The sequence below is a fragment of the Parasteatoda tepidariorum genome, chromosome 12 (assembly GCF_982258835.1).
Source record: "Parasteatoda tepidariorum strain Cologne lab strain chromosome 12, Ptep-v5.0, whole genome shotgun sequence".
In the NCBI taxonomy this organism is placed as follows: Eukaryota; Metazoa; Arthropoda; class Arachnida; order Araneae; family Theridiidae; genus Parasteatoda; species Parasteatoda tepidariorum.
In genome coordinates, this window is record NC_141766.1 from 28176066 (window position 1) to 28203384 (window position 27319).

Below are 27319 nucleotides of genomic sequence, written 5' to 3' on the forward strand. Positions count from 1 at the left end.
ACTAATCGTTTAGACACGGCTCCCAGCAGATCGCCGAAGTCAAGCATCACTAGATGCGGTCAGTGTGTGGGTGGGTGACCACTTGGATCAGTCTGCGTAGGGACCGAGGGTGTGCGGTATTGGTCCTCGTTAAACTGTTCTACCATAAAGTGCTCGATTTTGCGTGCAGGTCGTCAGGCGACTGAAGTGGGGGTACCATCCCCTCTGCAGAGGATCAAAATTGTGATGGCATGTATTCGGATCATCCTCAGGGATGTTTCCCAGACCGTCGCCAATTGCCCATTGTACTGCTCTAGGGCGACGTAAATGAACAACAACAAACTATATTTTAAATTTAAATATGAATTATATTTTATATTCAGTAAGATTTTAATTTAAATCCATATATAGACGCTTTAAATTTAATACATTAAATAATTCATTCTTAACCATTGGTAACTGCTATGTTAACGTGGCTCAAAACTGAACAAACAAACAAAAAAATACTGATAATGTTTCAAAACATCTAGCTGCAATTATCTCTGGAAAAAACGCATTCAATTTACTTTGAATATGAACTGAATTTGCAGAACAATATTACTGCTTATTAGGTTCTTGTAAATATGTACTTACTTAGTAAATATAATTTGCTCACACAGCAAGAAGATTATTTTAAAAATCAAACAATTCATCTCGAACATGATGAATCAAGACATGGTTATTTGCTTCTGGGGCTGATGTCTCAGGTTCAAATCCCACAAGCCTTGCAATTGAAAAAAAGAAAACGTAGGTGCTTCATAAAAGTGAAGCATTTACGTTCAGATCAATGTATACCCAAAAAAGGTATAACTGTGCTGAAAGGTCTCAAACTGTATTTTTCGATATTTAAAAACAAAAAAAAGTACCGTGGTAAATGTTAAATTCCAACCAGGTTTTCTTACTGGCACATATAACATACTGATGTAATTAAGCATTTATATTTCGTAATCTGTGCAAATTTATGGGACAGAGCTATAAACTAAGTCTGTAGCAATGGATCTTAATTTAATCTAGTAGCCATAGAGCTAAACAAGAGAAATTTAGCTTTTTTCTTCTCTGTGCAACGCAAATGCGATTTTGCTTTACTTCAAAGTTTCCTCTGAATACACGTTTGTTCAAATATTTGTTACAGAGGCTCCCTCGTTTTCTGAGTTGGGGTCAAAACTTCTAGGTTACTTAATATGATTGTTAAAAAAATTGTCGTATACACTAAATTGATCGATTGCATATCGACAAGTCAAAATATTTTTCTTGAAATTATTATTTAAATAATCGAACACGCAAATACAATATCATAACATTGTAATCCTTTTTTATAAAATGTGCCGTCTTTTAAGACATTTAAAAAATACGACTCTTCTTATAATAGATACGTAATACTGCATTCTATTTTAAGGCGCCATGGCAATGAACTTGAGTGTATATAAAAACAAAACTTAATTATTCCAAGAACAACCCTTTTGTATTTTTAATTAATTCCTTTTACTCAACCAGCCAATTTTTTTTTTCTTTAACGATATAAATAATTCATGAGTGAAACTAAAAAAAATTATATAAAACCAAAGTAGCTAGAAAGCGATGGTAATAAAGGTATCGGCTATACTTTATACCTTTCGTCGAATTTCCAAGTCCCAGTGGTATGATGGTTATTTTTTTTTATTTTAGTTCTAATCTTTATATATAGTTTCCCTGTTCTCTTCGACCCCCCCCCCACCCCCATCACATTTCCCGTTAACCACACCTAACGAGAAAGAATACAGCGACCAACAGATGGCAGATAGCAAACTAAAAGCAAAAATCGATTGAAAAAGTGCTTTTTTATTTTTCTCTATTACGCCAAACCCACACGCACAACCAATACAGGATCGGGAAAAATGTTGGCGTCATTTACAAGAGTTCAGGCAGTTAAAACAGTCCTTTTTGTTGAAGTTGAATACCGCGAACCTCAAAACTTTATGGACCAATCGCTGTTGTTTTTGCGCCGCTCGTCTTAAATCGTCATTAGTCAGGCCTTTAAAAGCAGTTGGGAGCAATTAATGATTCTTCTTTTTAATAGTTTGTCGTGAAAGGATTATTGTGGTCCAGTTATTATTGTTTAGTTTGTTTTTTAAATATTTTTATAGGAAAAAATGGGGTGTTCTAATACCAAAGCTCTTCCAAATGGTGTGGGAGCCGAGACATTGAATAATACCATGAATGTTTTGAGTTCCAAAGCTATAGAAGAAGGTGAGAAAATTATCAATTCGGCTCAGGAAAAAGTTCTTGATGAAGGGGAAAAACTTGTAATGCAAGCACAGGAAATTATAGGTAAGAGATTTTGAACTAAATATAAAAATTACTTTAATTAGAACAGCCTTTATTGCTTAACTTTGAAAAGTGTTTTGCTCTTAACATATAAACTATTTCAGAAGTTTTGAACTTGAAGCCTTATTTAGATTACCGAAGGTTAATATTAGAAAAACTTTTTTTGAAGTAATATTACATTCAGCGTAATTTCAAGTTTGTGAAAAACCAGTTTTAATTAATGAAGTGAAGTTTATTTTCTCAATGTTCTAAAATAAAATTTTATTTTTACAATTTAAGAAGTTTTCAAACTACAATTGCTATGGTATACTTAACTATATTGGTTTTTAAGTGAAATTAATGACTCGAGACTTTTTATGTTATTGGTTAGACAAGAAGCTCTTCAATTCTACAACATTTTAGATTGTTTATTCTTTAAATATACATGTTTTGTTCTAAAAACATTTAATGTTTGGCCGAAACTTTTCTAGATATTATAAGTTGGCTGACTAAAACTTCTATTAAATCTTCCGAGCATTTGGAAGTTTTGCCTAGATTTTAATAAACTAATTATAAATTAATTCGAAGAAATCAATTTTTAGTTTACTAGATTAAAACTTTTAGTTTCAAGGTTTCAGTTGTGTTTTCTTTTAGCATAACTCTCTAGTAACTATATAGCTATCGTGATAACCTACTAAACTTATACATTTAACTAGATTTTAACTGTTTATTCTTTGTAATCTGAAGTCTAAATTAATTTTGTTTATAGGTATTGTGTAATATAGTTAGATAAGCATTAAAATGTCTATTTTTAAACTTCTCCAACTTAAACTTTTATATCGTGGTCATAAAATAGCTGTTGGAACCTGCTTATCTGATTTTTAGTTTTCCTTATCAATCGTAGAAAAATTTCTAAGGATTTAGAAACTTATCCTTTGCTGAAGCTTTTTTTAAATCAATATCTAAAAAGCTTATCTTTCTCCAGAACATTGGAATTAAACTAATTATATCAAACTTGAAACACAGCGTATTTCGTTAAAAAAACATAATTTACGTACTATTTTCCTAAACTGTCTTAGAAGCGACAGTTCAATAAATTTGAATCACGCACGTGTGAGTCGGATGTGAAAACTTTATTTTTAATATTTTCATACTTCTGGTAGAGTATTTACTGTTACGGGTGACTCGTCGTTGACTGACTGCTCTCTGCCATACATTTCACTTTTAAAGTATGCTTAAATTTTAAAATTGCACTTGCTAGTATTTTTTAAATTTAGATTTGAGCAAATTAAACGTGTTTATAAAATACTTCATTACTATGTTTTGCTCGAACATGAAACAAATTTTAATTTTTGCAAGAAATATTACTTAGTACAGTTTTTGTAGGGTGCACTTTTATTCGCGCACCTATTTTATGGGATCAAACATTTGACAGCTCTGTATTAAATTTTTTGGATTATATTTTTAGATCAAACCGCTCCGATAGTTTTCTTCTGAGGTTTTGCTGTTTTAGGTAATAGAGAATCCCACAATATTTATTCAATTTTCATTTCCCAGTCTATTTCCGTACCTTGATTAAAATACGCAATGCTTATAATTGGTTCAGTACTAACTCTTATACCATTGCTTGATTAAATCTTTTCAGCTTTAATTGAGGTTTGTTGATAAGAATCCATTGAAAACGTGCTTAAAGATTTTTAAATGACAGCTTGCACTTATTAGTTATAAAGTATTCGTCAAATCTATATAGTATATGAAAAGAAAAATCCTGTCAGATCATAGTTTTTGTAAACTAGGTTTTTAAAATATAATCGGAACAAATTAAGTAATTTAAATTTGTTACCTACAAGAGATAACTAGTTGTAAATTGAAAGTTTTTAAAGAAACTTCACAGGATTTCTGCATCATTTTTTAAGAAAGCTTAATATTGTGAATAAAATTGCAAGCTTATCCATTTTTCAAACAAGAACTCTGTAACAATACTTTAATATTTATTGTAATTTATAAGCAGTACTAGATTTTTAATATGCTGTTTGGTGTAAAAAAATAGCTGGTTTCTTGTAGCCATAATAGTTTAAAAGTAATAGATTTTCTTGCTCTGAGGAAAACTATTGATTTCTATTTTGGTAGCAGTTAACTTTTACTGCGAAGAATTCGATTCAATTGCTTCATGTGTTTGCCTGATATTTCTTCGAAACAATTACAGAATTAATTATGCAGGGCCATAATTTCTCAGACTTAAAGTAGTTTAACCTTTTTAATTTTATTTTATGCTAAATTTGCTGTTCATTTACTTTTTAACCTTGTCGAACAAATGAGACCTATTCAACTTAAAATTTAATCAATGTAAATTAAGTTTATAATTTTCAGTGCAATAATTAAAATTCTGGTTTTAAGGCAGTCTGTCCCCTCTATATTAGTCTGCTGACCCAGTAATAAGTCCATTATAAATGATAATTCTGTCTCTCAAATCTTTGAATTAATAATTTTAGCGTGATGCAGTAGTATTGTAAAGTGATTACAATAATAGTTTGCTTCATACATTTTCCACAAAATGTAAAAATCATTCTGCAAGGAGGATTCCTTACTGTGAATTTCACCTGCGAGGAAAATTTTTATCAAATTGCATTCAAAATATTTTCCATATAAGGAAGTTGTTGTCCCCAAATAATGAATGCTTCATCTTTATGTATTCAACTTTCGTCAGTTTTGAAGAAAGTTTCAATTAAAATTTCTGTGCAACTGATTCGTCGCTTTCCCTTGTGCCTTTCTTTTAAACTACTCTCAATGTTTCAGCGAAATTTATTTTAAATACTATTGTGTATTTTTAATAAAGTCAAAATTGCATACTTTCTAACATATTACATGGACTATAATCTTGTAAACATTTACTTAAATACATGCAAAAATAAAATTTGAGTCCACTATAGACAAACTTTTCTCCTGTTCTTTCGAAGAATGTGATAACATTGAATAGCAGATCGGACGAGACCACTAGAAAAGTTTTCTATAACGATGTTTATATATATATATATTCATTATAGCTCAGTATTTTGTACCGAGATTAAAATAAACGTTCTGCCAACTTTTTAAATTAAACTTTTCTCTTACTCAAATAAAAAAATTATTGTCAGAATAGATCTTGTAATATTTATAAATTTTTCATGTGGTATTTATAATACCTCACTAGTAAAATGTGCATTTCTAAAGCCTAGGGCTAAGTTTTGTAAACATACTTCAGATTAATCACTCGTCAGATTAAATCTTTTAATTTTATCTTCGATTCTTTAATCAATCTTGCCTAAAAACAATTCTGTTAAGAACTCTAGACTGCGGAACGGAGGTTGATGCCCCATCGACAATTTCGATCAATTTTTCTTTAATTCTACGAATAATTTTCTTAAAGTAGTAAGGTAATTGTTCAGGAATAGATTGTACTTGGAAACTATTCAACTGACTCTTTTGTATTGAATGTCAATGTTCTTAGGAGTTTAATAATCCGATAATAGGAAAATTTAATCAAAGATGCGTTCTGTTCTGTTTCATAAAGTGTTATAAATTTGAGTTTATTAATGTATTTCTCTGTAATTTAACGTTAATCGAAATTAATAGTATTTGGCAAATTAACATTTAACTTCAAATTACATAAATTCTTTTAGCTTCAAAAATTTAGATTAATCCTTTACGTTTACATTTTAACATTAAATCTACTTTTAACGTCTACTTTAACATTAAATCAGCTTTTCAAATATCTAAATTGGCAGACAAACGCTGCTATAATCGTACATAAACTATCTCTAAAAATTTTTTTAAATTTCATGAATCATAATTTTTAAAACTTGAAATAATTGACATGAACTAATTTTCATTAAAATTCAACCCCCTGAAACCAAATGGCCCATATATTGTAAAATTTTAATACCGTAAAATGAACTTTAACCTTTTACCTAGCAATTGTAATTTTAAAATTATAATTGGATTAATTCTCGTAGGTTGGAGAGAAATGAGAAATTATAAGAATGATAATTTTGTTTTTCGGAAAATCTTATTTTATATAATTATATTGTTACATAACCAAATTGTGAAAAAAATTAAAATATCCGGCAATGTGAAAAAAGCATAAATTAAAACTTATGTATTTACAAAACTTATTTTAACAATGAATTTTTAAAATTTAAGACTATTTTCTTCTTAACTAGATATTTAATTAACCTCATATTCTTCTTAAAGCTCGAATCTCGAGAGTTTAAAGAATTTTTATTTAAGAAAACTATTTTGAAGCTCAGTGTAGTTTCCTACTCCTGCTCTTAGTTATTAAAATACTGCCATACAATTGGAAAACACAACGAAAGTGCTCCAGCTTAGATTTCTAAGAGTGTTTTTTTTTTATTTTCTTTGCTAATTCTTAATGCTTAATAATGCTTAACTATTTTCTAATGCTGTGAACACTGAGATAGAACAAAAAAACTGATAAAATTTATTTTTAATAAAATTTGTAATAAAATTTATTTTTAATTTTCTGTCTCTTCCGTTGATTCACGGATTTCCGTCGCAAGTTATTATATGCTCCATACTTCCCCTCTCCGTTTGCATGATATCCAAATTTTTCCCCATGTCAGTATATTCTCATTTCTCACTACTTACTGAAACCTACTGCCGTAGGAAATGCAAGATTTTTCTTAATAGATACGGAGAGGGAAAAGTGTGGAGAGTGGAAAAATCTCAACCTTGACACTTATTCTTTAAACAGAGTATCAAAGCTTGCCTCTTAGTTATCACGTTAAGTATCAAATATACTCCTGTATAGAACAAAGAAATTCAGTACTTTCAATCGTGATTTCTTCTAAATCTTAAATTTACAACTACTTGTTCTTACAATTCTGATTAATGAAATGAAATTTTAGAAAATTTTTCTGAAAATCCAGTGTGTAAGCGCTTGCATCCAACAGATTGATAAATGAGAAAGTAAAAAGATAAATACTAAGTAGTTAAAGACAAGATATTGTTTTAAAGAGTTCAGTTTTTGCAGCTGGTAGTTGAGATAAAACGGGAATATCAAATCTGTTCCAGTATTTCAGTTATCAGAATCATGGACATCATATTCAATGAAATTTTGATTAAAATGGGTACTTAAGCAATTTAACAGTAGCTCTTCCAAGTATTTGCATTCACCAAAAATTTTTTACGAAGTTTCATAATGTACAGTGCGCAAAAAACGGACCACCCTGAATAACTTTTGATCCATTGATCGGATCTTAACGTTCTAGGACTCTATCTTAATGATTTAAAGGGGGAGACTCAAATATGCTAATCAATAAGAGTAGACGATACTTTTAAGTTTCGAAATCTGGCACCAAAACTTAAACTCTCTGAATAAAATTTCTTTTTTCGATTGATTCGGAATTCTGTCCCACTCCCCCCCAAAAAATTTAGGGTTAATCGAAACCTGGGAAATATGGTCTCAATTATTCGGTCAAGAGAATGATACATAGTTTGGCCCCTTAATGTTAACTTTACTTATGTATTTCGCTATCACGGGAAATTTTGAAGAAAATTAACATTTGAGCACAAAATTATAAAACTAGTTTATCCCAAGAAAATTCAATCCCCAAAAAAAACTTTTAGTAAATATTTTAATAGAGGTCTGAAATATTTTGAATTCTAAGCCATAAAATTTTTGCGTCATTTGAAAGAGCGTAATTTTGCATGATTAAATACAATTTGTTTAATAGTTCCTGAGAAATTAAATTTAGTCAGATATTGGATTTCTCAGGAACTATTACACATTTTGGTCAAATTTGTTTTTTCCAATGTAAAATTATGTTCTTTAAAATGGCAAAATGGGTCATAGAGATCATGACCCCCCCCCCCTAAAATTGAAAAAAAAATTCATACTTTTTTAATAGTTTACGAAAGAAACAAAATATTTTTAAAATTAAGGGGACATATACACCTAGATAGGTCGGAAAAATCTATTTTTCTTAATCTAATTCAATATGTTGAGAATTTTAATAACTCTGCCAGTTAGTGCAGCAACAGCAGAACGTTCCTTTTCAACTCTTCGACGTCTCAAAACTTAGCTTAGAGCAACTCAAAATAAAGAACGATTAAGTGGACTCGCATTATTAAACATTCATCGAGAAATTGATTTGGATGTTGAAAAAATCATTGACAGATTTGCCAAAGTTTCTAAAAAACGCATTGCATTTATTTAAAGATTTTGAATACTTAAATTATTTATGTATTGTTCTATTGCTCATTATAAAAAAAATAAATGTGAAGACTAGCACTAAAAAGTCCAGCTTTTTTTTTCGAAAGAAATATTTTAAAAAAAATTTTCTTTTAAAAAAATTTTATTGTGGGGGGAGGGGGAGAGAATCTGAGTCTATGACCCCCTCCCCCCGGAAAAATTTCTGGATCCGCCCCTGTTAGAGTTACAGCCCCATTGCTTTCATTAGAGTAATCGCGTAATTCTTGTAATTCCACGTTCTCAGAATTTATCTTGAAGCATGTTGGAATTTAAACTTCTTAGCTTCCAGAGTGCTCATAGATTAGACTTGTTCGATATTTGATCCGTAACAAGATCCAATATTTCATTCACGTACAAAATGGGGGAACTCTGAATGAAATCTAATGTTTAAGATGAGCATGACCGAAATTAATAATGAAGTAAAGTTGTAAGTTTTTGTTTAAACTGTCAAACTTCAATGCGTATATAGTCCCGAATAAATAAGAAGCTTGATTAAGTGACAAATAATTAAGGATGAGGTGTAGTTTTAGAACAGTTTTCTTCAGAAATTAGTAATTTTCGTTCTGTATTAAACGTAAATTTATTTTTTCTATTTCAGAAGTCTAGGTGGTTTTTAAGTTTAATCGAAAGCAATTTGTAGCCTTTGGACTTTCTAAAATGTAACTTAAAATTCTGAATCTTTGAAGTTTCACTTTGACGTTATTTAAATATAAACACTTTTTGAAATAATGCAAAGAAATTTTATTTTTCTTTTGTGCTAAAATTTGAATAAAAATTGTTTCATAAGCGTTATTTTTCATAAAAAATTTACTTTTAAAAAGTTTGAATAGGTTGTCAAATCTACTCTTAAAACCATTCTAGCTCAAAGAAATTGAAAAAGTTTTTTTTAAATTAAACAAAACTAAATTTTGGGATTTCTATAGAAATTTGCTTTCAAGAATTATAAAATTTACGTATTGTGCTGAAATGAATCCAAGCAACATGATATACTCAAACCGGTTACCAGGTTTAAGCATAATTGGTTTAACAGAAATCTATAAATCTTGTGCACTAGGTGAAAAATATGAATTTAGAAAATCAAACGTAGACGTAACTGTTTAAAAAATTTTTTGAGTTTAAAGCTACGGAGTTTAACATAAGTAGTAGTAATTTTGAACGCAATCCAGAAGACGAGGGAACTCCTGGATCAAGTATGGGAACAAATTTGCTTTAGTGGAAGTCTTTTTGATGGAACTAACCCGCATTTTCGTTACATTGAGAGAAAATAAACTAAAACCTTTCATAGTTAGCCTAACAGCAAGGGGCTTGTATCAATTTAGAAATTAATGTGCACGAAATTGTTTTATGATCTGAATTTAATAATTCTAAAATTTTTCTGGGAAATTTTAAAATGCCGCATATGACAAGATTAAATTCGACATTCTGCTGCAAAACAATAAACGGATTTAGTTTCAGCTACAAATTAAACTTATTTTCCTAATCTAAGCTCCAGTTGTAACTTAATTTTAAAATTAGACAATGTTATTGAAATCTAGAGTTCAAATGCTTGTATAATAAGACAAAGCTGGTTTATTTTATATATAAACTAAATTATGGATATGTTTGAATAGAATGTTAAGCTCTAGCTTTAATGCATTTTGTTTACGCATTCGCAACTCATTTAAAGAAAATGAACTCATTAATCATAAAGGACAACAAGGCTATGTCCATTACTAAATGAAGTACCGTAATTGTAATTGCGTATGAAATAAACAACTTTCATGAATTATGAATGAAACTAATATTAAAAGTAACTGTTAACGATTGTTGAGCTGTTTAATATTTCGTTTTGCCATTGAATTTTAAATCATTATTTTGAAGTTTTTTTTTTCAAAAAAATAAGTACTACATAAAATATTAGACTGTACAAAAGACATTCTATTTTGGGTGTACAAGTTAAAAAATATGCCTTTTGTCTAATTTGTTTGCACAGTTAGAGTTGTTGAAAACTTCAAATTTTACTTTAATTCTAACAATTTCAGTTAGCTATTGTAATGACAGTTTGGTTTTTGACACTTCTGCCAGTGACACTTCTACCAATTTGACACTTCTGCCAATTATACAGCTCTGATCTTTTGACCTAAAATATGACCTAAAATTTTCATTTTTAGGGGGGGGGGTGAATGATGCTTCTCACACAGAAAGTGAGGAAGGCAAATGATACTTATCGTACTTTTTATATTAAATGTTATAGGACGAAATGCACGATCATTTTTAAGAACCTTACTCCTGCTAATTCTGAAATTTTGTGTTAGTGCCTAACACTAGAGTAAGAATTCAAACACTCGAGGAATACTGTTTTCTTTTGTGTCAAACATAACATCCTTTACGTTAATTTGGACATGTGATATAATTTGAGTGAGCCATGTATATATAAGTTAGTGGCTCTGTCATTAAAATTTACTTGTTTAGCATTTTGCATAATAATTTGAATAATTATTACAAAAGACTGTGAAAAGTAGTTGAGGTATACTATAATCAATGAAATCCAAACCTTTTCTAAGTTATTTTATAACAATCATTGAACAGCCTACCAGATGTTTTGAGTTTACGACTACTTACGTTGAACTCCGTAGCCTTGTAATTTTGAACCAAATCCAGAAGAGGGAACACTTTGATCAAGTATAGGGAGAAATTTGCCTTCGATCTTTTGATGAACCTAACCCGTATTTACGTTACGTGGAATGGACTACGTTATGGTGAAAGGACTACGTTACGTGGGTAATCACGAAAACCTAACTGTTAGCCTAACAGCAAGGTGACTTTAACCAATAATCCGTCTACCCCTGAGGCTATTTAACGTCAGCAATCAGGTGCAAGTCTGGTGCAGAATTCCCTTTGATCAACCATCAATGGGATTCGAACCAGATGAATCTCATTGAAATGCAAACGCTCTATCCCCTGAGCCATCAAACTTATACCATTTTATCAGTTATAATTGTACGACAAATAAAGTGGTGCATGTACTTTGCCTTTTGAACTGTTTTATCGCATTGTTTGGAGCAGTATGTCCTCTTTCGGACTTTGTGCCACTATACCCTACATTCAATTCAATAAAATTCCCCTGAGCCATCACGGCTCGAAATGATTTTGAAGAGTTTTCGAATCTATTAAAAAAAATTATAAAATCTCTATCCGATACAGTGAATTATATTGGCGCTAACCCTTATTTTAAGCATGTGAAGAAACTTAACTGCTTTTCTAATTTTTTCATTAGACTTTCTATGTTAAAGACAATAAATACGGCGGCTGCTTCGAATTAACTTTCATGTTACGAATTTTATCTATTTTTAATGTACAGATAATGGAGACGCTGAATTGATTTGAAGAAAAAATTTTAATCCATAATTTCTACGGCTACCCCTAATTTTCGTGGTAATGTAGGGATCATTATACTTAGATGGCCAAGCACTAATAGTCAGTAAATCTGTCCTTCCCTCTTTCAAGTAATTATAGGTTTCTATACACCCCAACGCAATATCCAACTGCTCGTCCAGCTCGTCAGTTTTTTAGTTTTCAGATCAATAGTTTTGGATTATCAACTGATTGATGAAAGAATTAATGGATTTCTGACACACGTAGGTGTGAAAGATCGTTCTTAAATCCATAGCTTTGGTTATTGCTCTGAAGACCATTATTCTCCATTTGTAACAATGCCGTGTAGGCAATTACAAAAACTTATTTTCAAGGTCTAAATTAGTTTTGGGGAAACCTAAAATTTAAACAAGGTCTATTAACTGTCGGTAAATATGTAATTTACATAGATTTTAGAGCTAGAACTGTTCAAAGGAATGATTTGTTATCCTCGTCTGAAATTCTTAATTGGCTCGAGAATCCGGTGTGGATCATGGCCTAAGGAACAGATTTTCACCATAAACTATCTGATGCCCCTTTTTTCCAGTTCAGTCTGTTGAATATTTTAAGATCTTGTTAAAAGCAATCAGCAAGTCTTATTTTTTTAAAACTCTCGCGCCTTATTTTTGGCCATAAAACCTTCTGATATTTTTGATTCTCGTGCTGTGTCATGCCTACTGATTTTTGCTTTTCAATGAATTTCACTATCTGGTTTTTCATAGCTCTTGTACAGTTAATTCATTTTATCTAAGTTACCATAATTTTGTATTCATTTCCTTTAATATATTCCGGTAAACTTTCTCGGGATACCCTATTTTTCCTTCTTAATTCTATCCCTTATAATTTTGAGTCGTACATAATTTAAACATTGCCGTTTGCTTGGACAATCATAAGCCGGATCTTGTACCATTCTCATAAACAACCAACCAGTCAAACAATGGACTGAAAAACTGAAACATTATTTTTAAAAGTTTAATCTTTACTACTCTCAAATAAAATATTAACAGTTCTAGATATGTTAACTTCCAGAATATTAGCAATTTTAAGCTAATTATTTTTAAATTTTTGAACACGAAATCTGATTGTGCTTTACCATTGTTTTATAAGCCAGCTTATCTCAAATCTAAGAATTTTGTGTACAGAGTAGCAGTAATATTCTCAGGTTATTCAAAATTCGTAAAGTTTTTTCCTGCTTTTGTGAACAAAATTTTAAGTCTCTAAATTCACGTACTAGAATGTTTTAAACTGAAAGTTTCACTATGCCGACCGGCCTGTGTTGGGAACAGGGAACTGTCCTTGCATCAGAAAGGTTCTGGGTTCGAATCCCGGGAAAGACATGGATGTTCTTTCCTTCTCTGTACTATCTGTCCTCACTGTGGGAGCGACGTTGGTCCACCTAATATGGTGCCATGAAAGACGCCAACAAAATAGCCCTGTATATGCCTGAATTGACGGATGTTAACACAGGTGGGCATTGGAAAGAGAAAAAATTTCATTATACTGGAAATGTCTGATTTATAATGTACCCTAATCAACAACCTTAATATAGGTATTTGTAGAATCTAGAGAAGCCACTGTAAAAGTTGTTCAAAAAAATTATTTCCTAAGTTTTATAGTACAACGATTAACGAAAATATTAACTTGTTCGGTTGCCCGAAGGAGATAGAGAAGTGGAGACTAAAACTTAAGATTGAGCCAACCGTTGAACCAATGTTGTCGTATGCCTGCTTTAAGCAGAGGGCGTGCGATTGTTCTTGTTTTCAGTGGCGCCATCTATGGCCAAGAATTATACTTCTGCCACACCATTCGTCTCGCCCGTTTATAGAGCGGACCCATTAATACATCCATTCATTCATCCACAGATCGTAATTTTGACCTGAATCAGAGAACGATCTATCTCCAATCCAGTACCCCTAGAGGTATTTGTTAATTGAACTGAATTCCGTTTTTGAATATTTCGTCTTTTCCCTGATAAAATCTTAATTCGATAGCTACCCTGATGCGAAATTTATCACTTCATTTTTGACAAATATTTTAAAAAAATTTTAAAGGCAAGAATTAGATTATTGGCACTAATACGCAGAGTAGTGTCCTTTTGGTTAAAAATATTAACGTAAAAGAGCTAGTCATTATCTGAAAGGTTTAGGTACCCAAAAGAGCAAAGTTAAGAAACTAACTTAAAAAACACTGCAGAATCCAAAAGTAGGATAATAGGATATACTTTGTGCGATGAAGTGTAAAGCAAAACTCAGAAAATGAGCAAATGAAGTACAGAAATGAACATTCTATAGTTTTGGTTCCATAACCTTCAGTGTCTAAACTCCAAAAATTGGCGTTAAACATTTTTGGTGTTATGACTCTGAGGAATGGTCTTGTTTATAGAACCAATATTTCTGTATTTTGTGCTTTCTTCACATCGATTTTGCTTTATGGTCGAATCATTTGAGTTAGGATCAAATATCCCTTTAGATATTTTAAGTACTGTCTTTAATTCTTAAGTGTTCGGTGAAAACTTTTACGTTTGATGGATTTTTTTTTTAATCACCATTAAATATTAAGTTATTTATAGATTAAAACAACGGCCCTTAACAAAAAATAAAAGCAATATAGCTAAACTACCCTTATCAAATAGACATTATTGATGTGGAAAATCGATGTATCCTGAAATGTTTTGACATTTCTGTTGCGTGCACAGCACATCTTTAACGTCTTGTAGGTATTAATCCATTTTACAATAAAGAAAAATCATTAAGGCTATGCTAATGCGAATAAATTTTGATACTAGTCGTTACGATACATAAATTGTTATATGTTAAGAAAATTAGTTTACTGGGGCACTAGGCTGAGTTGGCAACTTGTCAAAGTAACTGTCTTGTCTAATGAAGTTGAAAGTCCTATCGAAAGCATGGTGCTAGTTTTTTCAATCGTATTGCTAATAAGACTGCATTTTAATGGCTTTCAGTAGCTGTTTCTGTTCTCAATATTTGCATTAAAATTTATTTTAAATCCCGATTTGGCTAAATTAATTGACTCTAAAGTGTATTTCAAATGTAATATTTGTTAATTTGCAATATTTTAATAAGCTTAACATCTTATATGAATAGAAATCTTTAAAATTTAAATGCAAGTGTACTAGTTTTTTTATATAAAATTTTAAAAGGCTCTAAATCTGAAATGCTCCGTCGAAAATGCAAAATGTTGATTGAGAAATATAAATATATGTAATTTCTAACGAAATTATGTTCCACCCCAAATATTAAACTTTTAGAATTTTGTTTTTAATAAATCTGTGAAAGTACAAATTATACTGAGCCTAGTGCATAGTCTCTCAATCACTGGTTTACACTTGCCTTAAATTTGCTATTTTTTAAATTTCTAATTAAATAAAAAAATTATCAGAAGGATACTCTACTTTTAGTAAAAACATTTTCCTTCAGTAGCTAACTCACAATCCGACGTTGACATTGTATTTTTCCAGATCTAGGATTAAAATTAAATTATCCGTTCTGAATAAAAATTAAGATGAATTAAATCTTTATCCAAGCGCAATTAAAATTGAAATGCCTTATCTACATTTTATTTATGTGAAACTAATTATGATTTATTAAAACAAAATATAAATCTAAGCTTGAGTCTGTATCGCTGTAACATTAGTTTAACACCTAGAATTTACATTTTACTTAGCAACAAACAGCGTAAATTTCAGTTTATTTTATGAATGCTTCTATTTCATAAACTCTTTTTCCACCTACATATCAAGGCATTCTAGCGGTCATTACTCTTGTCCTTTTGTTTTACTTTTATATTACTTTTTTCTACTCTTAGTCCTTTGTCTGCAATATAGGCTCTTTTAGCTCTTGTGTCATTTGCTCTCGAATTTAATTATAGAAAATTTAGAAATTGGCATGTACATGTAATACAAATGATTATAATCTTTTTAAACTTAACTTTGAACCGTTACTGCACATTTTAACATCGATTAATCAGTTTTTAATTTGAATTAACTTTATTTTTTACAGAAAGCTAATAGTACACGAATTATAAAATTTTGAAACTAAACTCTTTTCATATTTACGCATTAGACATTTTCTTAAAAGATTTTTGTACTGAAGTAGGCGTATGGTTAGGTAAGTTTATCGCAAAAGTTAAATGTCTAATAAAGTCAAAATATGAAACTAAATCTTAATATTTTGAAACTTATTGCAGACTGTATATTAATTACTAACACTGAATATTAAAGTGTGCTTTATGCAAAGTTTTATTTTAAAAGTATTTTCCAGTATAGAAATTTTTCCATAAAGGATTAATTTAAATTCGATTAATCTTGAAGTCTTCTGTTAGTTAGCAAGTTAGTGAGATAGTTAGAATAGTCAAGTGGATAACTCTGAACTATCATTTTGGTAAATGTCTTTATTGATAATATTTTAACTAATATTTGCAGGTTACATGCGACGCAGTGCAGGTAAGAAATTTTCACTGAAGTTTGCACTATATTAGTGCATGTAACTGAACACACGGTAAACAAATATCACTGATTTATTGACAACTTTAGGCACCTTTCTATAGTTAGCTCTTAGCAACTTCATACTCAATAGTATAAGCAAACACTGCACATCTATTGTAAAGATTACTTCGAAACCAGTTTTTTTTTATGTCGTCTGTCACTTTCAATTTAGATTAAATCAAAACTGAAGTTCCTAAATTACAATTGAAAGTTTAATAGAAACCTTACTTATAGACATTCTTTATCGCTGTATTCTATAAAGAATATTTAGTCTGCATAGTCTCAAGTATAACAAAGTTTTTATGAAACTACATGCATTAAAAGGATTATGCGTTTAATCACTAATTAAAATTTCCAGCAAATTTATAAGCAAACTAATTGATTTGCAATAGTTTATTAAAAGTTATAACTAGAAAATCGCAAAAAGAAAGGGAACAAGTGTAAAGTATTGTGTGAAATGTTTTTAAAGAAACTATAAACTGCTAAATGTAAAACAAAATACTGAAAAATTTAGTTCGAACTTTTGAAGTTCTTAATGCAGAGAAAATATAAATAGTATTGAATGGGAAATTAAAGTATTTAATAAAAGTCACTCTGCATTTAAGAATAACACGTTATTAAATATTAGCTGCTTTCTCTAAATTCCTTATGAATTTGTACTTCTATAATCTATCGCCATAGAAAAATCAGAATTTTGCTACAAGCTCTGGTGGCGTTACTTTGCTAACTGGAGAAAGAAATTTCACTTCCTCGGTAGCAGTATAGGAGCAATTTTTCTTAAACAAAGCATCGAGCAGAGAATAAAAAATTTAAATTGCCGGAGTTTTTAGCATTCTTTAATAAATTTGATCTGTCAATTTTATCTGACAGAACATTTTAATTTTTAAAATTGCTCTTATTTGTAATGAAAGTGTTGCTAGAAAAGAATTCTTCATATGAAGTTTTCAATTTTATGGATAACGCTTTTATCGTTACTCTTTAAATCTTTTTCACAAGATAATTACATCGTAAAGAGAGACATTTAGAGCATTCCAGTTCATAATGTGTCTTCCAAATTTCAGCAAGGGAATTCTTAGCACAGAGAGTGTCACGCGATAAGAGTTAAAATACTAGAAAGCAGCCAAATTTAAATTTGATATTAATTTCTATAAGCCTGTAAACAATCTTTTTATTTATAGCCTCTTAGTCAACAAAAAGTTACCGCACTTGCCTCAGTCACGCAATTTTGCAGTCTTGTCTAATTATGACGTCCACCAAATAAACGTAACAATCAGTGATGATAGCATTGGAAGATATGAAAAATTCATAATTCGAATATGACAAAGCTATTTGTTCTATCTTTATCACAAAAGATCGAACTCTGTCTGGTATGTCGCTATAGCTTTTGTCGCGTGTATTTCGATTCAAGGATTAGTCAATAAGAGTTTTCAGTTCCGTGTTTGGGTAAAAACCCAAAGTTAACGATTTACGAAAAACTCCAGACTTGCGTGTTGATTGTTGACATCTTGTAAATTATTCTGAACTTTTTATTGCTCGTAAACTCTTTTACGGCACGAGATTTTAAAGTTTATTGTAACTTTTTCATTAAAACTTTCATTATATTCTTAAACTTTAAATAAAAACACAATGTGGTAATTGATGTGTAATTTTTAATTTCTATGATTATTCTCGACATTTTGCTGCAAGGATTACCAAATGGTAAGTATGTAGCATAGAGTATCACTAGATAGATTTAAGTAAGCAGTAAAGATAAAAATGCTTACAAAGGTACTCGTCATGTCACTCAATCTTCGCAACGAGGATTTAAATTAATGAATTTGGGAGTAATTTCCACTGCCGTATCAAGGGTTAAAGAAGTTTAGGGTAATTATGGAATAAGCTTGTACCACCGATTCTTCAGCACTGACACCCCCGCGGAGACGTTAACCCTCTGAAGGTCAATCTTAATGTGAATGGACTAAGTTAATACTAATTACTAAAACAGCCTTTAGTCTGGAATTAAGTTTGTGTTATTTTCAGTAATGTTATTGAAAGAAGGTACAGATACTAAGGCTGAAATGTTACTTTATAACCGATGTTGAGGAATATTAATCTGAGTTATACAATGACTCAAATGATATTCGGAGTAAAAACTTCTGCTCAAATGAGTGGATTATCATGCCCATAAAGTCTTAATTCAAAGAATTAATGTAAAATATGATAATTATGTTTGGGAGTCTGACACAAATTTACTTTCTTTTGAAAAGTTTTTGACTTAGCTTGACAATATGGAAGCTGGAAAACATGGGGCCTAATAGATCAGTAAGAATTGTAGCTAGTTCGGGACCCCTTGATGTTAGTTTCTTGTATTTTACTTAATTTTTTAGGAGAATCTAAAACTTCTATACAAAATTATAAATTTTGCAAATTTTAAGATTTAGAGAATTTAATAAGTACATATTTTTAAATTTTAAATTAGCATTTAAAGACAAAATTCGCAATTTGAACTAAATCTGTGGAATTTAAGACATTTTAGTCTTAAATTTTCATTTCTCAATTTCGACTATATTCGTAGTAAAATTTCGTGTTTTGGCGCAAGAAATTAGCTTAAAATTACATAATCATTGGTATCTTTTATTACTGAATTTTTAAACTGTTAAATGAAATTTTTTAAGATTTAAATATCTTTGTAGGAACGAACTTTATAATAATGTGTAAATTTCAAAATGTAACAAATTTCGAAATTTAATGCAAAAAGAGAAATTATATTTTAGGATCTCCAACTTTCATCTTCTCTGACGAAACTAGGGCCATTTTTTTTCCAAATCGCTGCTATCTTCCATGTTTTGATGCTCAAAAATTTAAATCTGTCGAACACTGTTATTCAAAGAGTTGTCTAATTTCTTAGAGTAAATTATCGTCTGCAATAAAAAGCATATTTGTAGTTTCCTCTTAATGAACCGTTCAAGATTTCATTTGATGAAAAAACAACTTCAAAAATTGGGGGGGGGGGAAGTAGATTTTTCAAGCTCTCAAAAATAGGCCCCCATTTTCAAGAAACATTCACGAAACATAAGAGATGAAACATAAACATTCCAGTCTGACAAGTCTGAGAAATGGGTGCCTGTATTTGAGCGAATGTAAGGTGCCTGCTGTTTTTCCTATTTTGGAAGTGAATTTCTAATAGAATAATATATTACTACTATAATTCCAAGAAACTGAAATGATTCTCTAGCTCAGTATTTCCCAAACTTGTGACTTTTGTGTACCCTTTCTAAATTTTTCGTGACGCTGCGTACCGCTAATAAAAAAATGAATGCATTTTTTACTATAAAAAAATTGCACAAAAGTTAAAATCACAACTGACTGACACCACTAATTATTAACTCCGCAAAAAAAATAGCGAATAGAGAAATACTTAATCGTAAATTTTCATGGCTAACTTTGTTTTTAAATAACATTTTTGAAATTTTCGTTTGTTGCAAGATATTTCGCATAAGAACGCGTACCTCCACTAAACTGTTCCCGTACCCCAGGGGGTACGCGTTCCACGCTTTGAGAAACACTGCTCTAGCTAATCACTTCAGTTTCTTGCAATTTAACATATGGATTTTAACTTAGTAGGTGAAAATCCTATCATTAGAAGTTTTTCAAGGCTATATTTTTCCAGCTATACTCATAGTGCTAAAACTCTATCCCACTCGAAATAAGTAAACAGTTAAACGATATTTTATAAAAATATTTACTTCTGAAACTACTATCAATGAGTGACACTTCCTGTACCTTGTCAACCGGAAACTTCACTTTAAAATTGCAAAAATCAATTTCTAAATTTAGCTTAGCACTAAATTAATTTTAGACTGGAAAACGTCTAGTTAATCACTTAGATAATTTTGGGTTCAATGACGCACTAGTTATAACATAGCATGTAGAAGAAAATGGCACAGACTATGTGGCACATTAATGATTTTTATTGCAGAACTAAGTTGTTACTTTAAATCAGCTTGTCTGATTCAAATGTTCCAAAAACTCATTAAGAATGAGTTTTGATAGCTTACATTATCCTGCATTAAAAATGGAAGATATACTGCACAAAGTTTCAGTGGCTCAAAGGAATGGTGTTAGCCCTCTGTTAATCAGAAAACTGGTCCAATCCCACATCCGATATTTTTAATAGTGGGTTTTAAATTTTATTCTTGTAATATATTAAATAAAAACCTGGATTTATACAAATTTAATGTGGTTAAAAATAAACCTCCTTGCTCCCTACAAGATCTGTAATAAATCTAATCTCTTGGTGCTGATTAAACAAAACTAGATACAATAAACTATTTTCAAACTTCAGAGCCTCCAAAATATGCAAATTACTGTATGTAAATACTTCGTCAGCAAAATAAATCAAAACCCCCTCCTATAGTTCTCAGAAGGTTGAAACTACTAGATTTTGTTAACTTTAGCTTGGTCTTTCACTATAGTAATCGAATTTTAAGAATAAATTTAAATAAGAAATTTTGTCTGAAACAAAGTTTTACGTTTTAATTTTAGAAAATTTTTAGTAGAACAGTATTTAAAAAGAATCCCTTGTTTTCCTTGTTCTAAAACTATTTACCTCTGGAACTAATTTTCCACGAAACTTAATTTTTCTTAAGAGTTTGTAAAATAAGACTTAATTTACGCAAGCAACACTATTGCCCTGATCTCTTGTCAGAAAATCTTAAGCCCTTCCCCTCAGTCAAGTGAAAGCTTTTGAAGCAGTTTAGAGTGGTTAAAAAGCCATGAATACAAAACTATATGGTTTTGAACCGTTAACCAGCATGAATTCTAAACCATAAGTACTTAACTGGGCATTGGAGCTTGCCTTTTCGCTAGGAAATGGCCCTAGAGTTAGGTTGTGGCTGTGCTGTGTTTTATCAAATGAACCGTAGAATGTGGTTCAGTTTCTGGTTTCACCCATCATAAAAGATGGGAAGAACTAGACTTATTCAAACAGCTAAATAGCCATAAAAAATGGTAAAAACAAATTAAACCTTTTTTCAAGAAATTTCTTAGTGTAGATTAACTTGAACTACTCTAAACTTTAAATTTTAAAATATCAATGGCGGTGAAGCAATATTACTATGTGTTTCTCCCGCTCTATAGTCCACTTAAGCTATAATAATCGTGGTTTTTTTAAGTACTTGTATAGGTACTTTTATCATTTAATTTTTAAAAAAATTTAATTTGGTTTAAATTTTGCTACGATTTTAATTCCTAAATAGCAAATTATAACAAGATTGATTTTTATTACTAAATATATATTTCAAATGGTACTTTCTTAGAATTTAACTAAGTGTTCACTATTGATCACTTTCTCAGAATTGTTATTAAACTTATCGTTGAAATGTACTTATCTATAGATAGGAATATTTATTAATTGTAAAGTATCAAACGTTTCCAGGACAACTATAGACTTAAAGGATACATAAACTAACAAAATGGTTGCTTAGACAACAGACAAGTTTTTCCGGATATCGAATAATAAAGCGTTTACTGAAAGTTTTGTTTTTAAAATTATAAGTAGTTCAACGAAAACAAGTTGACAAATGATGTATTACTTTGTCATAATGAAGTTCAATAACCTTAACCTCTAATCTGTTTCATAACCACTAGATTTAAATGGTGTTTGCTTCAGTGTTAAGAGTTAACCCTTTATCGTAGCTTAGTTTTTAAAATTTACTTTTGAAAATTAAAATTTTCTGACTTACATTAAACGCTATTAAGAATAGTTAGTTTTTAATTTTAAAATGGATCCCATAAAGTTTTTGAAACTAAGGAATTTTCCGAACTACATCAAATTTTACATGTGATAGAACATCACTCCTTTTAAACTATTGGCTTAAATGCTATCACTTATTTTAAAAGTTAAGGAATTCGTAATTTTGTCTTTTTTTTTTCACTTGCAGTAAAATAGGGTATGATTTATTTTCAGGTTTTTACTTATTTTATAAAAACTACTGTAGATATTGAATAATGTAAAGCTAAAAGTAAATTTTAAGAATATTACATTTTGGAAATGTTTTATAATTTAGAACATTATTTTATATCATCAACCATAAACATTAAATCAGGTCTAAGTTTCCTTCCCGGTTATTAGTTAACATAAATATCAAATATTCTTAGCACCTACTGAATTTCCGTAGTTAATTTTTAAGTGGTAGGAATGTATTAACGTTTTAATAAGTTAGAATTGAAATAATCTTGCCCATCCCTACATTTAAATTTAAACGAATGTGTATGAGTTTAGACGAATGGTCAAGTTTTAACTTTCTATTTTGGTTTTCCCCCATAAGAAATATTTAAATTACACATGGGTGAAATATTTAAATTACATATTTAAATTACACATGGGTGAGCAAATTTAAGTCTCAAAACTAATGCATAGATGTACTTTATTTTTTTCTATTTTCTATTAGTTGAGGAGCTTGTATTGACACTGACAGAGTACCAAAGAACTAATTTCTAAGTATCTAAGTTAATGTGGCCCAAGAGTATGTTTAAAAATTTTATTGGTTCGAATGCTTATTGTCTTAATTCCATTTTCAGAAAAGTCTGCTGCAGCACTTGAAGATGTCATAAGTGGTACAGATTCCTCCGAAAAAGCAGAACCCAAAGAAGAGTCTGAACCTCCTAAGGCTGCGGAAACCATTCCAGAAGAAAGCGAGGAAGAAAAAGGTGAATCTGAAGTTAAAGAAGCAGACTCAAAATCAGTAGAGGCCGAACAAAGCGAAGAGCCTGCTGTCACACCTCCAGAAGAAAGTACTCCCGAAGTGACGAATGAAACAGCTGAAGAAAAGACAGAAGAAAAGCCAGAAGAATCTAGTCCTGTTGAGTCAGAAGAAAAGGTTGAAAGTAACGAAGAGGTAGAACAATCACCTGAAGAACCATCTGAAGAAAAGGAAGAGAAAGAAGCTGATAAAGATGAGGAAACAAAATCGAATGAGGAAAAGGAAGAAAATTCTGCAGATACTGAAAAAGAAAGTGCTGCCGATGACAGTGAGAAATAACATTTGCCATAATTTTCGTTCTAATTTATTGTGTACTGTTCCATTATTCTGATTGTTCACGATTGTACATTATCGTATCAAGTCTCCTAACATTTATCGTGAAACCTTAAATGTATATATTGTGCAGCTCATTCCTCGAGAAAACTATGTAAATAAGACTGTTTTCCACCTGTTAAAAATGTAATACTAACAATGAAAGCACTTTTTAGACTTTCAAGAATTGCATGTATAAAAAGCTACCAGACTGCTTTACTAAATTTTAAATGTTCTTATTTATGCTTAATGTTCAGAAGTTCGTCTTAGATTCGTCTAATGTTCACTTTTTTAAATGTGTAAATGTTTATTGTATTAAAATTTTAAGATTATTCAAAATTTTTCTGACTTGCGTACATTACTTTAAAGTATAAACACGGAGTGGAAAGACTTGAGTATCAGAACAAAATTTTAATTTATCTTTATGCTGTTATAAAATGCGACTAATTAGATTATATGAATGCGTCATTACTAAGCTAACAGTTAATAAATGTAAAGATCAGTCCATAGAAACTCTTATTTTACAGTTGTCCAACAGGAATATTGAGTGAAAAAATTTATTTGTATATCTTAGAGCTAGAACTTTGTTATTTTTTTAGCTTATTACAAGAGTGGCTTATCTTGAGATTCCTAGAATCTATGTCACAGCAGCATTTTAGTCCCGTTATCTTTTAGTTTAGTGTCCAATTCCAACAAAGAATTTGACGCAGCATAGCTGTATCACTTTTGTGACATTAAACCACACGTTTAATACAATCAAATTTAAAAGTGCCTCAAAACTAAAATATAAAGTTCAGAATTTTTGATCTTATACCTTCAGTAACGTTTAGGCAGTTGTAAGACAATTTATTTAAATACCAGCTATTAGTTTTATTAATTATCAGTCTGCTTTGCTTATAATTATACTTTCGTAAGATTCCACCCAAAAACTTAGTTTTGTGAATTCGGGTTCTTAAAACACAAACTGTGCCGCAAAATGTTCAAATTATAGCTTTTTAGTTACCCATAAATTTTTACTGATTATACTTTAACATGAAGACCAAACTATTTTAACCCCTTTGTCACTGTTCCATATTTGCAAGAAAACACAAAGCATATGTATTTTAGAGTTTTGAAGGCTTATTCCGATTCAGGAAATTATTGCAATCTTGTTGCAACTCTTAACACTAAATATACAAACACTTTACAGCTTGCAATAACCGGTCTTTCGACCAGTTATGGTATGCTTAGTGTAAAACTCAGTGCTAAACTTTCTACTACTTGACAGTACTGAGGTGATTTTTAGAATTTAAGTTCAATTTGTCGCTAATAAAGTTGCAAAAAGTTTTAAAAATATTACTCATTTGAATGAACTGAAATTTTTAATTTTATTTTCAAATCAATGTTTAGCCATTTTGCATAATATTTTAAATTCAGCAAACCATTTTTTTCTTAAATTTTAATTGTATAGTTGCATAAGCTTTTAAGCACAAAAAATTTTTATTTATAAGCAATTTTTTTTCTAAACGTGAGATTGGGATACAAAGGGTTAACAGAATGGCTGGATTTTTTAAAAATAGTATTCATCTGTAATAAACTCCAGTTTGCTAAGATTATTTTCAAACTTAACCCCCAAGCTCAATCCCGTATTAGGTGCAATTGCGTATTTACATATTGGTTTTTAGAATTTAATTTTCTTCTGATTTTCAATTCGAATAAGGCATTTATTTTTAAACATGCTATGATAACAGGAGAAGCACTTAGAATCTTTAAACTAAATTTATCTAAAAATGAGTTTCCTTTTTCATCCGCTCCAGAAAGGATTTAAATATAAATTCAAATGCAGTCATGCTGTGTCCTTTATTTATGCAACTTCATTTTACTTTTGCATCAAACTTTGACAAAACTGGATTTTATCTTTCGAGTATAATATTTCGCGTAGCTTATCCAATCGGTTTCTTTTGCCATTCCATATTTCATAAAACATTGCAGCACTGCTTTTCTTGTACAGTTTTTATTGAATTTCCAAGTGAATCAATATTTTCCTATGAATTTTTGTTAAAAGGCTGTATTTTGAAGGCTTCGTTGTAATATGAAATAATGCTTTTTCGCGAATAATATATTTTTATAACTGCTGTGAATTTGCATGTGTTACTCATGAATGTTAGGTCAAATTTAGCCTATCTAAAGCCAGCGCTGTTACGCTTATTTTGAAAATGTCGCCAAACGTCAATTAAGAGAAAAGCCACAGTTTTGTGAAAATGAGAAGCGTTTGTGGTCGAATTTTTTTTTATTTAAAAAATTACTGCAGTGCTGCACTACCTGGGCTCATAAAAATTTGCGAAAACAAAATAAAACGGTGATTTTGATAATTTTCATCTGGGTGGGAAAATGTCACCAAATTGGCGAAAATAACTTTCATAATTAAGTCGTTGGCCTGTTTTAAAGCCCAGATAATTCTTCATAGCAAGATTATACATTTAGTTTAAAATTATCGCATTGCTTCAAGTGTAAGGCGCCTAAACAATGGCTTTTTTTATTTTCCTTGGAAACAGCTTCAAAAAACAGTGTTTAGAAATTGATGACGAAAGGGAAAGGTCTTTATTTTGTGGCTCTGATGATGTGATACACTGATGTGCCACGGATACACGATCCCCTTTTGTTCGCATTGCTGGCACTTTAAACAGCAGTCGTTACGTTTCTGGTGTGTTAGGGCCAATTGCTCTACCTTATCTTCGAGGCCTCCGTAGCGCTACGTTTCAGTAGGGCAATGAAAAACCGCATGTTGCCAACCCTGTCCTGACCTTCCTTGACTCAGAACACGTTCGCCTGTTGCCCTGGCCATCACGTTCTCCTGATCTTTCACCAATTGAAAACGTCTGGTCAATGGTTGCCGAACGACTGGCATGCCACCACTCGTCAGTCACTGCAGTAGCATAATGTTGAAGCTGCATGGAATTCTGTATTTGTCCCTGCTTTCCAATCTCTGTTCGACTCGATGCCGAAGAGAATAACTGCTGTTATTACTGCCAGGGGAGGCTGCTCTGAGTACTGATTTCTCAGGATCTATACATCCAAATATCCTGAAAATTTAATTACTTGTTCTTCCAACTACGATGTATGTGCACAATAAATATCATTCTGTTATTTGCATTCTTTCCTGGTGTAGTAATTTTAATGGCCACGTAGAAATTGTCATGCATATAACAAAAAATACGCTAATCAGGAACGATACATTTAAATACGAAATCAGATACAAAAACTTACTTTCTCTGAAATAACATAAATTTTTTTGTTGGCAGATGCTAATATTTGCCCTTTGGAACATGGAGGGGGGAGTCGCCATCTGAAAAATGAATTTAGCAGTTTGGTCAGAAGAACAATGAAAAATTTAGATCCCTTTAAATGATAATTTTGCTTCTTTTTTTTTTTTTTTTTTTTATTTTTTTTTATTTCACCATATCTCAAAAACGTTTCAAGAGAATTGTTCAGTTTTTCCGTTATAAAAGCCGGTTTCAGTTATAAAATTGGTCAATACAAAGATATTTCCATGCAAAAAATTAATTTTTAATTATTACTAGATTAAAAAATTGATTTTTTTTTTATATTGAATTTAACAATAGTCGAAAACTTTTAATCGCTAGGTATAGAAATTTCGACATGATTTTAAAGAGTGACTTATTGCAAAATTTGAGTTCAATCTGTCACTTACTTTCTGAGTTGTCAAATTTTCAAAAAAGTCTTATATTTAAAATTCGATTTCCCAAGACAAACATTATTCGACTGATTTCGCTCAAATTTCGCATTTTATTCAAATTAAATTCTGTAAAATGACTT

At 30.5% G+C, this 27319-nt stretch overlaps 1 protein-coding gene across 1 annotated transcript; it reads left to right on the plus strand.

Moving 5' to 3' along the window:
• Nucleotides 1-1900: 1900 nt before the first annotated feature.
• LOC107437600 (uncharacterized) lies at nt 1901-23842 on the plus strand. The gene is made up of 2 exons (XM_016049659.5): nt 1901-2325; nt 23010-23842. The coding sequence occupies exons 1-2, from the start codon at nt 2148-2150 to the stop codon at nt 23468-23470; spliced, it is 639 nt and encodes a 212-aa protein (XP_015905145.2). The 5' UTR covers nt 1901-2147; the 3' UTR covers nt 23471-23842.
• Nucleotides 23843-27319: the final 3477 nt, after the last annotated feature.